This window comes from Ischnura elegans, chromosome 1, assembly GCF_921293095.1.
Source record: "Ischnura elegans chromosome 1, ioIscEleg1.1, whole genome shotgun sequence".
Taxonomy (NCBI): Eukaryota; Metazoa; Arthropoda; class Insecta; order Odonata; family Coenagrionidae; genus Ischnura; species Ischnura elegans.
This window is the reverse complement of record NC_060246.1, coordinates 133,793,440-133,809,745: the sequence shown is the minus strand read 5'-3', so window position 1 is coordinate 133,809,745 and position 16,306 is coordinate 133,793,440. Positions and strand designations below refer to the sequence as shown.

The 16,306-nt window shown below is 39.8% G+C and overlaps 1 protein-coding gene across 1 annotated transcript; it reads left to right on the top strand.

Annotated features, from left to right (window-relative positions):
* Positions 1-4,995: 4,995 nt before the first annotated feature.
* Positions 4,996-15,535, top strand: LOC124170471 (translin-associated protein X). Its single transcript, XM_046549189.1, has 6 exons — positions 4,996-5,344; positions 5,414-5,666; positions 5,754-5,887; positions 10,852-11,001; positions 11,123-11,300; positions 15,271-15,535. The coding sequence occupies exons 1-6, from the start codon at positions 5,326-5,328 to the stop codon at positions 15,473-15,475; spliced, it is 939 nt and encodes a 312-aa protein (XP_046405145.1). The 5' UTR covers positions 4,996-5,325; the 3' UTR covers positions 15,476-15,535.
* The last annotated feature ends 771 nt before the right edge of the window (positions 15,536-16,306 follow it).

Below are 16,306 nucleotides of genomic sequence, written 5' to 3'. Positions count from 1 at the left end.
ATCCAAATATACTCAAATAACATAATTAATGTAGTCTATGTAGGCGTACAATACAATAAAAGATAAATCATACCTTACCTTAATAATCCAGTGACAGGAAACTGCTGGAGCTGGCTTGCACGAATCGCAATAACGTGTGGGATTGAAGCACATTTCCAGCAAAACATAGCTTCGGGTTGAGCACACCATCCACACGCACCGGTTATCGAGGATTAAAACACTATGTCAATTCTTCCAATAAGTATAATAATACAAACAAATATAAAATTAACTATACATCAGTAGCTAGTTAATAACGGATTTCCTTTTGTTTATTAGCGTAGATGCCGGAGTTCCTCCTACAGCACGTTCTCGTAGTCTCGAACGAAATGCCGAGGCCGAGGTTTACTGTCAACGAGATTATAACTGTATCACTCCCACTCACTTCCCTAGCGACAGTGAGCCGCGGAATTGAGAATTTAATTTTTTGTCTAATACATTAAAATATTGTTTAAAAAATCAAACTTCGCTTTTACTTTTGATCTGTGCAAGTACTATGTTTTGTATTTTTCATGTATTGTGAACCATTTATCCATGTGTATATTTCGCGGATAGAAACTGAATTTTACATATGTAATACGTCTGTATTTCGCGTGCATTTACAAATTAACATAAATAGCCGCCATATTTACTACCCTTGCTCACATCGACCAGTATATGATTTATTTTTAAGCTTTCTGGGTATAAATTCGAATGGATGAATGATCATTAAAATAGGGAAATCTGGCGTTTGCTGTGAACATATTATTTCTGGAAAAAATGTTTATGAACGTTTCGCAAGACGCCACGAAAATCTACCTCCCAAGTATTACAGGAAATATACATAATGTATATTTTGTGTATTTTTGACCACATTTACATATGTATGAATACAAAGGAAATACATTCAATAATACATATGTACTACAGATGTAATACATAACAAAAATATATATGTATGTGACCCATGAAAATACAATATATATACATATGTATATCCAAATGTGTGTTGTTGGGGAAGGGTGGCAAAAGGAATAGCATACCAACAAAGGTGTCGATCCATGGGTTTTGTAGGTTGCCCAAGTCATTGGTATTGTCCAAATACCCGTATTATTCACTAATTGACCTCCGAGGGTCACCACGGGGGTCAAAGGTCATAGAGTTAAAAGTCGGGCAATCATAAACACCAAGGGGTCAAACCATAGGTTATGAAGGGTGCCAAAGTCGGTTAGGCTGTTCGTAGATCCGTATTGTTGATTTTTTGACCTCCGAAGGTCACAATTGGGGTCAAAGGTCATAGAGTCAAACGTCGAGCCATCATGACAACCAAGGTGTCAAACCATAGGTTTTGAAGGGTGCCAAAGTCGGTTAGGCTGTTCGTAGATCCGTATTGTTGATTTTTTGACCTCCGAAGGTCACAATTGGGGTCAAAGGTCATAGAGTCAAACGGCGAGCCATCATGACAACCAAGGTGTCAAACCATAGGTTTTGAAGGGTGCCAAAGTCGGTTAGGCTGTTCGTAGATCCGTATTGTTGATTTTTTGACCTCCGAAGGTCACAATTGGGGTCAAAGGTCATAGAGTCAAACGTCGAGCCATCATGACAACCAAGGTGTCAAACCATAGGTTTTGAAGGGTGCCAAAGTCGGTTAGGCTGTTCGTACATCCGTATTGTTGATATTTTGACCTTCGAAGGTCATAATGGGGGTCAAGGGTCATAGAGTTAAATCGGCCCACCATGACAGCAAAAGAGTGTAACTATGTGTTTTAAAGGGTGCCCAAGTCAGTTTTGCTGTTTTTAAATCCATATTGTCGACTTTTTATTACCAGCGAGGGTCACAATGGGGTCAGAGGTCATAGAGGTATGTTTTGAAATAATAGGAAAACTAATGTCCCCAACCAAAGGTTGTTTTGTTGTTTGTTTCCTATTATTTCAAAACATACCTCTATGACCTCTGACCCCATTGTGACCCTCGCTGGTAATAAAAAGTCGACAATACGGATTTAAATACAGCAAAACTGACTTGGGCACCCTTTAAAACACATTGTTACACTTTTTTGCTGTCATGGGGGCCTATTACGTAACTTTTACTCGGAGCTAGAGCTATCTGTAACTCCGCCCGGATTTGTTTTGATTTGTAGCTCCAACCCTATTACGTACCGGCAGGAGTTACGAGAAGTCTCCGAAAGAATGCGGAGCTACAGTGGCTATGGAAAATTCGGAAAGCAAATCTTCAGAAATGAGTCAACCAATAGGAGCTTAGGTATCCGATAGTAAATGTTTCTGAGCAGACGGGTTTAACGTGAATTTCGGAATGGAGTCCCAAACTTGTATTTCGTAAGTTAACGTGAAATAATTAATATAAACTACATTGTTGAAATTTTTATACTTTAAAGCTTATTCATATACAGTTATATGTCATCCATTGTATACAGTCATTCATTTATCGTCGAATCCAAACCCTCTGCCCATGCTGCTATTATGGCAATGAATACAATTTTAGATACCGGCAAAGGTCGGAGAAAATGAGCAGGAAGCAGTATGTGGTGCTCACTAATTTTATGAGTGACCACAGAAGCTTTGCCCTTGGCGTATTCCAAGGAATAAACGGGGAGGCAACAATAAATAAAATGTGGGGTGACAAACCTTAATATTTCATCGACAATTAACAAAAATGTGCTACTGAGATTGACAGATGCCTACAAAGAACGAAGATATTTGCACACACACCGACATGTTTTTTTAATACCAATAATAAAAATAAAAATGCCTTATGAAAACTCCAGCCCGATTTCCTTCGCTTCTCATCTGTCATTTGTTGATGTCTGCTGTCGGAATCTGAAAGATAAGGCAATGGATCGACCAATAAACATGTATTGGGGAAGGATGATGAGGGTGTTTGCGGAGTATGTAAGAAGGAGGCATCTGACATATGAAATGAGACGAATAAGGGTTTCCCACAATCCGATCGAATTAGATGAAGACCATTTTCCAATGTTTTTCAGAGTGTCGAAACACATTTTTCAATATCTCTGCCGGTCTCTGGGACCCACACTAAGGAAACGCAGAATATCTCAGACGCAGAATAAGAAGATTCAACATTACACACGCCCATAGTGATATAATGAAAACTCTTCAATAATATTTATCTGTTTTTCCACGCTTAGTGATATTCTGCGTTTCCTTAGTGTGGGTCCCAGAGACCGGCAGAGATATTGAAAAGTGTTTTTCGACACTCTGAAAAACATTCGAAAATGGTCTTCATCTAATTCAATCGGATTGTGGGAACCCCTTATTCGTCTCATTTCTAATGTCAGATACCTCCTTCTTCTTACATATATGTATACTCCGCAAACACCCTCGTCATCCTTCGCCAAATATATGTTCATGGTCCATCCATTGCCAAATCCTTCAGATTCCGACCTTCCGACGGCAGAAATAAACAAATGACAGTTGAGAACCGAAGGAAATCGGGCTGGAGTTATCATAAGGACGGGTCAGAAGCCTGCGTTATTCCAGCCCCGAGATAGCTCCAGTTCGCAACTCCTATCGGAGTTATTTTGACTACTGTAATCGCAAATTGAGCTATGGCAGCCATCATAACTCTTATAGCTCCATAGCTCCGGAGTTATGACTTACGTAATAAGCCCCATGGTGGGCCGATTTAACTCTATGACCCTTGACCCCCATTATGACCTTCGAAGGTCAAAATATCAACAATACGGATCTACGAACAGCCTAACCGACTTTGGCACCCTTCAAAACCTATGGTTTGACCCCTTGGTTTTTATGATTGCCCGACTTTTAACTCTATGACCTTTGACCCCCGTGGTGACCCTCGGAGGTCAATTAGTGAATAATACGGGTATTTGGACAATACCAATGACTTGGGCAACCTACAAAACCCATGGATCGACACCTTTGTTGGTATGCTATTCCTTTTGCCACCCTTATGACCTTGACGGTGACCTTACTGGGTCAAAGGTTGAATATTCGTAAATAAAAGTGTTATTTTCGGTTTTCTCGTGTCCGAAAACCTGAGAATTGACATATTGGTCAATGAAATTCACACTTTTGTCTATCTCGATTTTTTTAACATTGAAACCCCATAAGGCAAATTCAAATTTTTGGTTTGGACCCACTTTGTGAGGTCAAAATTGTAAAATATTGCTTACACTCAACAAAATTTAGGACCTTTCCCCATAAGTGTGACAATTTTCATGAATATTGCTCCATTCAAAGTTACTAAAATTACAGGTCAAAAATGACACACGACCCTTGGGACAGTCTGTATGATAAAAATTCTTGCTATGGTCCTAATACCGGATCTGACCCGTCCCCAAGTGTGCCTAGGTGGTCTGGTAATGATGTCAACGAGTGCTCTTCTTTATGAGCTGCGCAGGAATCATTCTTAAATCTCTAAAACATAGGTGCCGGAAGTTTAAAGACATGGTTGATATCTATGGGCCCTCAAACTTAATTCAGGCTAGGGAAAGTTAACAGCGTTTCCTTACCCACTTATTCTTCCCTTCTCTCAACGCGAATTAGCGTACTGATTTTGTGATTACGTACATTTTCACCACCAGGAAACTACATAAACTCACGGTGATAGTTATATTTTCGTGGGCAGTTGACACGAACTTTATTTTTTAGCAATGAACGATTGAGACATGGATTCAAATTCGCCGCAAAGCGTGCCTCTCGCGGCCATATTAGGGTGCCTTCACAGCTCCGAGTTGCGTCGACGCCACGAGAGCTCCCGCTTCGCCAACCAATTTTGGCCTTCACAGCACTGCGTTGCGAAACGTGGATTCAAATTCGCCGCGTAGCGTGCCTCTTGTGGGCGTGCCGCTTGGGAACAACCGGGGCTGGCTACATCAGCGCCGCTATTTGATGCGACCGGTGGGAATCACAGGAACCAAGGGAGTGGAGAATCCTGTGTAGAGTATTTATGGAAAAAATTTTGTCTTGCGCTCTCCGCACGTGAACTGCTTTTAAGTTGAGCATTTGTTTACGTTGGGTGCATCGGGTGCATTATTATTGTAAACTACAAACTTTACTGTAAACGCTAAGGGTGATTGATGTGCGTTGTGTGTCTAGCTGTGTAGAAAATTGTTTTTTTGTGTTGGAATCGTTCTTTACGTCAAGGGCAGTGATTATAATCTTAGCGTAAACTTTTAATTTAAGCGATTTAAAAACGAGAGGCGGAGATTGCGTGGAAATATTTTAATTCTCTATGGGTTAAGAACCAGACGATAACTAGTTTCATCTACACTTGTGGTACCATTTTTTAAAACTTGTCTTCTAATGTCGCATCATGGAAAAGGTTAGTGAATACCACGGATGTATTTGGCGCTTCTTCTTAGATCCTTAATCGTAATTTACTATGTTGTAGGACATGGCCAGCACAAATGGAACAGAAATGATCATAGAAGAAGTGATAGAGGAAGGAATAGGCCTGTCGTCGGAGAGAAGGCGAAAGAGGCCTTAGAAAACATTGATGACAATTCACCTGTGCTAAAAACTTTTAGAGAATATGCTCAAGAGTTGGATTTTAAACATGACAAGTACGAGCGAATTGTAAAAATTAGCCGGGACATCACAATCGAAAGTAAACGAATAATTTTCCTGTTACACTCAGCTGACAAGTAAGTGCTCTTTTGCGTGGATCCTACGTATGTAGACTAACCGGTTTTTAAAGATTTATTGCTGCTAATCCGATGCTTAAATTTCAGGGAAAGCAAAAGAGCAGCTGCTTTGTCGGAAGCAGAAACACGTCTCTCTAATTTAAGCAGCACTCTGTTCAAAGCCATTGCCAAGGAATTAGAAGGCGAAGATCCGTATCAGTTTCTTCGAGCATATTACCCTGGTAAGTTCAAGTTTTTATTATAATAATGGGCTGACATGTTAAGAAAAATATTTCGATAACCGTTTATATGACCCATTCAAGGCTAACTGCTTGATTAGTCTTTTAAGTGAGAGACTGGATTTCACCAGTTTCTTGTTTTATTTTTAAGTCTTCCTTACTTCGAAGAGGAATAATTGAACTGGAAAAAAATATGTTTGCCATAATCTATGAAAATAGCCATTTTCCCGTAGTTTCTTCTTATTTCCCTTCTTTCATAATGGTATTCTCACAAAAGGTATCTTCTTTTTTCCTTTCTATCCTAACCCAACATCATCATCTCCATTACCATCAGCCTAATTTCTTTGTAGTCCCTCTGCATCAGTTTGTCCTTATCCCTCATCTTTTATCGCAGCAGTCCTTTCTCATTACCTTGTGTGAATAGAATTTCATGTCTTTCCATCGTTGATCACTCCTTCTCTATTCATACTAGAGATGTGCGAATAGTATCCGCGAATACTCGAATACCTCGAATATTAGAAAGTATTCGATATTCGAGGTTTCGAATAGTTATGCGAAAAGTACCGCCTCGAATACTTTTAATTTCGCGTCATACACTGTCGCACGCACGTCGTTGGTAGTTGACTCGGAAAAATGAAGAGAACTCTAGTCGTTTAGTGCTCGCTGCGCCGTTATACGCAAGTTGACGAATTACATCAAATTCGTGGATTTTAGCGGAGAAAAGAGTTCGACGAGGGGAACCGAAAATGGTCGGGTGAAAAAATCCGAAAATCCCCGATTCCCCCCACCAGGAGAACCTCAGTGCCGTGAGATAGGAACCTTAGGGCATTTCCCACGATCCGCTATCCCCCTCCATTCAGCACTTGCCTCACCCACTCTGAGGCTTTCCTCTTCTCCGAAATCAAACAAAAGGCCCCAGATCGCGCGAGGATCGCATTACGAAGACCCCTGCTTCGAAAAAAATATCGAGTTACGAGAACAATAAAAACGTGTTTCACGCCCTCCCCCCTTTTCTCACCCACTGACCTTTTTCTGGCTACCTGTTTCGAAGTTCCCCATTTCTGGAAGTCAACAGCTGTGTGAGTAACGTGGGATACTCACATTAGCGCATTTCCCAAGATCCGGTATCCCTCTCCATTCAGCACTAGCCCCCCCTCTGAGGCTTTCCTCTTCTTCGAAATAAAAAAAAGGTCACAGCTCGCGCAGGGATCATATTACGAAGACCTTAGCTTCGAAAAAATACCAAGTTACACGAGAACAATAGAAACGTCTTTCGGGCCCTCCCTTTTCTCCCCCGCTGACCTTTTTTTCCTACCAGCTTGGAAGTTCCCCATTTCTGTGGAGGTCAACCGCTGCATGAGTCATCTATTAGCACAAAAGGTGTCTAAGAATGACTTTCGTCAATTGATGTTACACCTTTATTGAATTGAAATATTAGTAATGTGCGCGTAATTTCAAAAAGAATAAGACCAAACACGACGTATTTCTGAGTTTATTTAAGCATTTTACGCAAAGAAATAAATGTCAAAATAGGACGGAGACTTAGCATTCTGGCGAAACTCGATATGAGCAGCAGAGCTTCTCGGGAGTTGATGCCGTATTTTTTTCCGAAAACATATATCAAGTTACAATTTATGAGTGGTACTATAAATCTTTATTGTTACAGTCCCAGACAAAGGGATATTTTCTCAGAATATTTGGTTTCCCCCTGATAGCAATTCCAATTCATCTTCTTATCTCGTGAGAACTCCCAAAGATGGACTAATAATAATAACTAACAAAAAAAACTAACAAAATAATTGAAGAAAATCCGGTGGAAAAGAGCTTGTATTTTGCAAAATGCCTCAGATTGTCAGCTAGCACTTGGCAGCAGGAGTGAGGGTAAAGCGATGTTAGTTGAATTAATTATATGCCCAATTGTTTCCATAAAATTAAAATATTCATTAATCAGCTAAATTCCTGTTCGAATCATTTAAAGGAAATCAAAATTACTCCCCAAAATCTTGTGTTTTCTGCTGCATAGGCAACCGAGTCAAACATACCAGCATTCATCATTTAGTATTCGAGGTATTCGAATATTCGAGCAATGATTTAATATTCGAATTCGATATTCGAATTCGAGAAATCTGCTATTCGACCCATCTCTAATTCATACCAACTTCAAACATATTATTCTTTTTTCATTTTCCTTTTCTGAATTTTGGGTTTCTCAGAATGTTTTGGTATACTTCTTACAAGTTGCCAAGGGGGCCAAGGCTTGATGTCCCATTCGACAGATGGAATGCTGTGCATGAAGTTCCCTCCACAAAACACTCAAGCATCAGATAATCTCTGAAAAATCTCTGCCACCGCAACTGGATCCTCAGGGTGGGAAGCCAGCGTTCTAGCCACCTCACCAACCAAATCACTCAAGAACCCCCATTAAAGTTTATAAGTGTTACAGAACATCCTGAGTTTTTATTGTTTACACAAATATGAGAACCACTCGCCTGTGTAGACAGTCTCCATGTTATTGGTTCTCATTTGTCTTTTTCTTATTTTTTACTGTTGTACGCATTGAGTTTTCACTTTAATCAAATCTTTTATGTGGGGTTAAACTGTATTTCTTTGGTCTTGAAACAGTGATAACTTTTTTAATGGACCTTAATTCAGTGAATTCTACCATGAAAATTTTAGTATATCCACCAAGATGGTTGCATGGATTTTAATTGCATGGGTAATCATGGATTTTCCAGAATAATTTGATACTTGATAGAGCCCAACCCTGGGATCAAATGAAATCAGGGTTTTTGGGGTTGAACGTAGAATGGTCACAACCATGCTTGCCAGATTACGATGAAACTTGGACTTGCTCATGGTTTGCTTTGGTTTGTGGGAATTACCTATGTACATTAATTTCTTCATGTTCAGGTATTTCAAATGTTTAAATAAATAAAAGATCTTAGCACTTTTCCACAAAATGTATTACTGCGTACAATGCATTTCGGCTCACTGAGCCATGATCTGGTACAAGACACTGCAAAACATTTGAAAATCAAGAGAAAGGGGGGTTGGGCCCCCTCAATGGGGATGGCTGCAATCAGAGGGTGGGGATCAACCCAACACTCAAAGATCTGGCGAGAAACACCGGGGTTACATCACGCAAAAACCCTTATAGGAGAGCTCTCTCCTAGGCCCGAGAGAAAACTTCTCCTTATGAACAGAAGTCAATTGCAAACGGTAGCAGGCCTGCTTACGGGCCACTATCATGGAATGAGACATATGCACCTGCTGGGGGTAACAGACTAGATAGGTATAGATGGTGTGAGATGGAAGAGGAAACAACAACTCATCTAATATGCGAGTGTCCCGCAATCATGAGGACTCGATATAGACACCTGGGCTCACCTTTTATAGAGCCCAAGGAGGTAAGAGATCTTCCCATTGGGGACCTCCTGTCTTTTGCTAAGGACATAGGCCTCTATGGGTGATCCATTATCGGTGGTTAGCACAATGGACCTACAGGTCTAAGTGCCCTGGGACCTGATCCCCCACCGCATCATCTAATCTAATCTAAGGGGGGTTGGGGAGGATTTGACATCTTTGAAGAAGGGGGTGGAAACAGGAGTACAGAGTGGAGACAGTGGGAAAAGATACAGCTATGGGATGTGGGGAACCCATGTTGGAAGGAGGACTCTAATCATATTCATAACTGTAAAATAACGACATGTGGGAAGAACCACAGAACCCTTTCTCAAGGGTATAAAGGTGATTTTAAAATTTTTTGCAGTGTCTTGTACCAGATGATGGCCCAGTGAGCTGAAGCGCGTTGTATGCAGTAAAAAATTTGGCGAAAAGTGCTACGATCTTTTATTTATTTAAATATGTCTAAGTTCCCCCAATTGAAGTCTGAATCTGTCGAATTTTAAATATGTTTCTTACAAAACTGGATGCGAAGTCTGTTGACCACAAAGCATTAGAAATCCCAAACTTGATTGGTCTATGGCTTTTTGGTACTAATGGTGGTACTGAATGTATTAATAAATCTAAAACTGCATCAATTATAGCAAGCATGCAAGGTGGAATACGAGTAATGATGCAGAATTTCCAGCAGTTTAGCTCTTAAATCATATGACATTAGGAATCCTGTACTTGCAAAATTTTTGTGTCTCTTGTGCAAAGTGTGAGTGATTCTGGTTTTAAGCAAATTTAGGAAGCCTGATAGCACTCTATATTTCCTTTTTAGTGAGTTAAATGATAGTTTGAGAAAACCTAGCTCACTATATAACAGTATTTTTGTCCAAGTCTAAAATTTGATTTACCTTGATTAAAAGCTAAAATACTTTCAATAAAGCAAATGTTCCATTATTTTTATTCCCTTTGTCATGCAGTAATGTTCAAATTCTTGAAATTTGAAGAAAAGAAACAAATTCACCCATGAATTTCAATTTCCACTTTAATCATAGAACACTCTTGTCATAACAGTAGAAAACTTGTGGTGTGCGACTTGTCTATTTGATGTAATTTCTAACTAATTCTTTATATCCGTAAGTGTTGGCTGGAGGAAAGTAAGCCTTTTGATTTCCTTGAGAAATGCAAAAAATGGAATGGAATGAACTGAGAATTGTGGTAGAGTCAAGGAAGAGCAATAAGTTGACCGCTGTCCCAGAAATTAATTGGAAAATATTAGTGGTTTTCCGATGCAAACAGGCATTGAATTCCCTCCTTTCACCTCAGTTTACTTTGATTAGGCAATAGCATGGTCAGAATTTTATGTATTTTTTTAGGTTAATGTGACTAAATTTTTTCTCGTTTTATGTTATGGCAGTTGAAAATTTATGTAGAGGTTAGGTTCTTGATCTCTGTCAATAACTTAATATCATTTTATTTATGATAATTATTTACACAAGAATTAAATTTATAATATGTATCTGTATTCTTCAGTCCTCATGTGAATCAATTGTTTATGCTTTTATTTTTGGAATTAGGGTTGCAGGAGTATGTAGAGGCAGTCACATTTTATCAGTATTTGGTTGACTCCTCATTATGTCACTGGAAAGATATCCAGAAAAAGTTTATTTATTCTTACATCCCTGAGAAGAAGTGTGATGAGGATGGTGATGGCACTGAAATTCCAAGTGAGTAAAAATGATATCAGCATGATGTAATTAATTTTACCTCCATTATTTTCTTTAATAATGAATTTCTTCCTGACATTCTCTCGCCATCATTAATTCATTCACTATCATCGATCATCAGTTGAGGGTGATGCAGTGCCAAAGGAGGTGGAGATAAAGACGGTGTTGCCCCCGATAGACTACATAATGGGAGTGGCAGACTTAACTGGGGAGCTCATGCGAAAGTGCATCAACAGCTTGGGAACTGGTGACATTTCCATTTGCCATCAAACCTGCTCTTTTGTTCGTGAAATTTACAGGTATGTAATGCATTCACTACAGGTGATTGATACATATTTTTAACATCACAGAGGAGCGAGAAACAGTCATGGAAAAAGTCACCAAGGATGAAATTTTCCATCAAAAAAATCATATGCCTTAGGCGAGATTAGAACTCAGATATCGTGATTGCTGGTCAGGTGTGATGTCAGTTACACCACCAAGCCTTCTTCTTCCAAGGCCAATCCTAGACCGAGTTTCCTTTGGTCAACACCTCCTTTGGTAAATCCAGCGAGAGATTTACCTTGGAAGATGGCTTGGTGGTGTAATTGGTAGCATACCTGACAGGGATTCAGGAGTTCCAGGTTCGAATCCCAGTTACCCCAATGGTTTTTTTCATGGCACATAATCGTGGTGACCATAACTTTGCACCCATGCTCATGATTGCGTGTAAAGTCACAAATTAGATGCAGTACTTTGGCATTGTGGATAGCCTAAGCGAAAGTGGAAAATTGAAGTGGGAACTGTGTAAGATTTTAGTCTAGGCTAGATTTTGAAAAAGGGCTTCCATTACAAGTCCAGAGGCATTTTGTATAACATTTGCATGTCCACCCTTAACCCACTTTATAAGCCACTGTCAAGAGTGAAAAACCCTACATTGTCACTCTATTTGGTGATGACGAATTTGAAAGCACTGCACGAAATGATATCATACAAAGTCACTTGTTACAGTTTGTTGATGGCATGAAGATTTGTAACATTGAGCTAAATAATCATTTGAAAAGAATTTTACTACGTACAGCAGACTCCCGATTATCCGGCTGCGGTATATCTGTGTTGCATATTAACCATACATGATTTTCACTCTCGATCAATATTTTCCGCGATCTTTATAGAAAAATAAAATCGGACACAAAATCACCGGAATTACTGCATTGATGCTAAGATACACCACGCTTATTATTTCCGTTAGAATCCTCTTCGTAAAACCAAAGCGATTGTGCACTAGCTGCATTCAAGGGAGCACCATCTTCCTGTTTTCCAAGCCTCGCAGCGCGCGACCACGCTCCGTGATCACGGATTCACATCCCGCAGCATTTGCAACCTGGGCAACTTGTGTGAGAGGCGACTACGTGGCGTGGTACCTGACAGTGAAGTTTCCAACATCGAGCAGTGGTTTTGAAGCATTCATGCAAACCACTTTTCTGTATCAGTGATCACAAAGCCACAGATGTGTGATTTTTTAAACCAGGCCTCACAGGCACATTAATAATACGAGTACAATCATGTTATTGCCGCTGAAAAGATCGTGAACTGGCGAAGAAAGCTCTCAATGAGTCTGGGAAGCACTCTAAAATAACAGAATAACTGCATAAATAATAATATATTGTTTTTTTACGTAAATTATGAACATTACTTGACATTAAAGTGAAAGTTTGGGTTATCCATGTTTTCTGATTATTTGTGCTGTCTCTCCCCATCATTAGCCCGGATAGTCGGGAGTGTACTGTTGTAGTTTTGATGGACTTAACAGCTGTTGCAGTGTTACCAACTCATAAAAAATAACCCTTGGATCAAAATCAATATTTTTGTGAACTTTTGCTAATTATTAATGTTTATTCTGTTATCCAGGGCTGAGAAAAATCCAGAAAACTAAATATCATTAACATTGGTACAACAATTCTCGAGTTATTAATGGTGTAACAAACACGATTTTCTGCTTTCTTTTATATACCGTATAAGCGTGTGTAAGAGGCGCACCATTATTTTGAGCATTGAAGCTATTAAGAAAAAAAATTTTGCGGCATTTTTTTATCCTATCGTGCGCTGTTGCAGATGTATGCCTAGAATTTCGACAGTTATCGAAATTTCATCTTTCAGTACTATTTGAAAAATGAAATTTTGATAACTGCGGCAGTAATAGCGGCTTAAGAGGGAGTAGAAAGAGTTCCGATCCTCTCTTCGCATACGCTGTTGCTCTACGTTGCTTGTCCTACTCACGAACAATTTTGTTTAAAAGCTCTCGCAGGAGTATTGCAATAGAATTGCAGCCGTGGAAAATTTTAGGCAAAACACGACAGGCACATAGCATGAACCTTCTCAAGAGATTGGACAACAATCGGGGCAATCTCAGATCCGTAGGATAATAACCACGTCGTAGATTTAAGGCCCCTTGCACACACACCGATTTTGGACGGCCGGGAAAATATCGGCTGTCCACATTCCAATAGTGAATAATGGGAGAGCATTGGAGCTTGCACATGTACCGACCATGTGCCGGCACTGGCAAAATGCCGGTTAGCTGCCGGTCATTGCCACTGTGGGTCACCGGCGTCGGCTCAAAAACATAGCAACTTATCGTTTGACCGGTAAAAATCCGGCGTGTGTGCAAGCATCGCTTCACCGGTAAAATATCGGCCGATATTTTACCGGCCGTCCAAAATCGGTGTGTGTGCAAGGGGCCTTACGGAACTACACTCGGCCCTCCATCAACCAATGCCTCTGCCATTTTTTTTCCTTTCCGAGACTCCACAGGAAAATATCAAGTTACAGGGGAACAATGGAAACGTGTTTCATCCCTACCTCATCTCACCAACTGACCTTTTTCGGTCTACCAGGTTCAATTCTCCGAGTTTCTGGAGGTCAAATGCTAAGTGAGTCACCTACTGAACTTGAAGATATCTCGATATCTTTCAGCAATTGTATGACACGCACGAGGTTCTAAAAAGAACTATACCTAACGCGACGTACATCTTAGAGCATTTAAGTTTTTTGAGCTTTAATTGATTAACACAAAGATTTATAGCTAAACAAGTCTACTAATATTCAACATAGTCCAAACAGCACAATTTCAGAAGAAACAAGCGTAGCATAAGCGCATTCAAACAAGACGAGACGGACTGGAAACTTCAGGCAACGCAAACTGCGTATATCACATTGCTGCGCCTTCGCCCCTTCGCTTTAAAGGCAACGACGTTACATGCAAGATCGGACTTGTTCTTCCCTTGCTCCTTCGCTCATAGCCTCGTAGCTTGAAATACGGAGGGGAGGAAGCGCGCTCCTTCCCCTCGACCTCTCCTTCAGCGCTCTTCACTTATAAGCATTTCCGATTTCTTCTATCCACCATTTAGTCCAACAATGAACACACTCGTTGGAAATTTTTTGAACCGCAGGTTTTGACACCAATATAATTTTCAGTTGCAAAAATCCTCATATTAGTGTCTGAAGATGATTTTTGAAAAATCAGGTGCTCATTGTAATGGAAATTGCTCGGCAAGACAGATGTTGACTATTAACTAGGTATTTCCTTCAAAACTACATGTTTCTCTACGTGTGATAAGCGATTACTCTATGCAGTATAAATACGGCAGGAAGCACACTCGTGGCATTAGATTTAGCGCGAGCTCTGGAGCGAATGACCCCATGCGATCTTTTCCATGTTTACTTCTGGGGTACCGACGTGACGGCGCGATGCTTACGAGTAAGAAAAGCAAACAGGAGCATTTTAAAAATGCGTCACTAAGGGAGAGACTCCTCTGCCTGCAGCTTGATTTTGACCCAGGGTTTCAGATGACTGACTCACGCTGAAAACCAAGGCCACTCAGTTCCCCTTGGACTTGTGACCAGTGAAGGGGAGGGGGAAGATAAGAAGTTTGTGTAAGAGGCGCACCCCCATTTTCGGCTGCAATGCCTGGGAAAAAAGGTGCGCCTCTTACACGCGCTTATACGGTACATACATTTTAATGATTTTTTTAATACCCTCTCTAAAGAAACCAGCTTTAGGCCATCATTTTTCAGAGTTGTTATTAGCAATATTGATTTTTTTGTGTAATGGTGTTGTGAAGGTGCCAAATTTAAACTCAAAAAACTCGATTACCTGTTGCAGGTTGGAAGGTATCATGGAATGACCTGCACTGATAGATTTGCATGCAATAAAACCGGGTTAAAATTTTTTTTGCATGTGTTGGTTATGCACAATGTTGCCATTGAGTCGTACATCTTCTTTTTCAGGGGGTTCCTAGGTGTTGAGTACAGTGGATGTGGGTATTTGGGCTCCAAACTCAGTACGCTGAGGGCAAGTCTTGCAAAAATGGAATCTTCGTGCTACGAACTCACCGTTCGTGGCACAGAGGTTCCCTCGCACTTGCTAGCGGAGACTATTACCAGAAAGGCTGTTGGAGACGATTTGAATGATGATGATGAGGGCTTTTACTGAATGAAATGTCAACATAAAATTTCATCATTCCTATTGTTGTAATAAATTTTTTAAATGTAAGACATTTTCATTTAACCCTTTTACTGCAGCAAGATTAAGTAGAACATCTATCTGTGCTCACCAAGTGTCTGTAAAAATTTTTTCACTTTAAATGAGGATTCTTGGGTAGGCATTGCTCGTATGGGCCCTTGCGTCACGACAAAGTTGGGTTCCTTTTTCTGCAGGCCCAAGAGATTAATCACTTCTCTACGTCCTGGTCCATTGCTGCATACATATGTAGGTGGTCACCAATTTGTTTATTCAAAATGTTTCAGAATAGTTTCTGGCTAATCAAGATGTATTGGTGTAATAGTTTTTGGCTACTTTAGGTATATTGGTTTAAAATGTCCCATGTATTTCCATTGTAGTGGGGCATTAAATAATTCAGGATGTTTATATACTCATGAAATTAGGGAAATCCTGATGAATTCAGAAGTGCTACATTTTCAATAATTAAGTAGTCATGAATTAATGCTTAACGCCAAGAATTTTTCCCTTTTAATCCAAAGGCATCGTCATTTTATAATTGGAATCAACTGCAAATGCAATGATGCATGAAACGGTGTCATTAACTCTGGAGAAGTGACGTCATGGCAAAATTAGCAGTGCTGTAACGCACTTTCCTAAACTTTTTTTTGAAGTGAAATACTTATTACCTTGTGTGTTTTTTTATCGCAAGTTATTATTTACATTTCATAAAAAAAAATTTTGTTTTGGTTGTGAATGTATGTATTAGAAATTTTTAAGCAACAAAATTGATAAAACTTGACTATCATGTCTTTTGTTAACAAT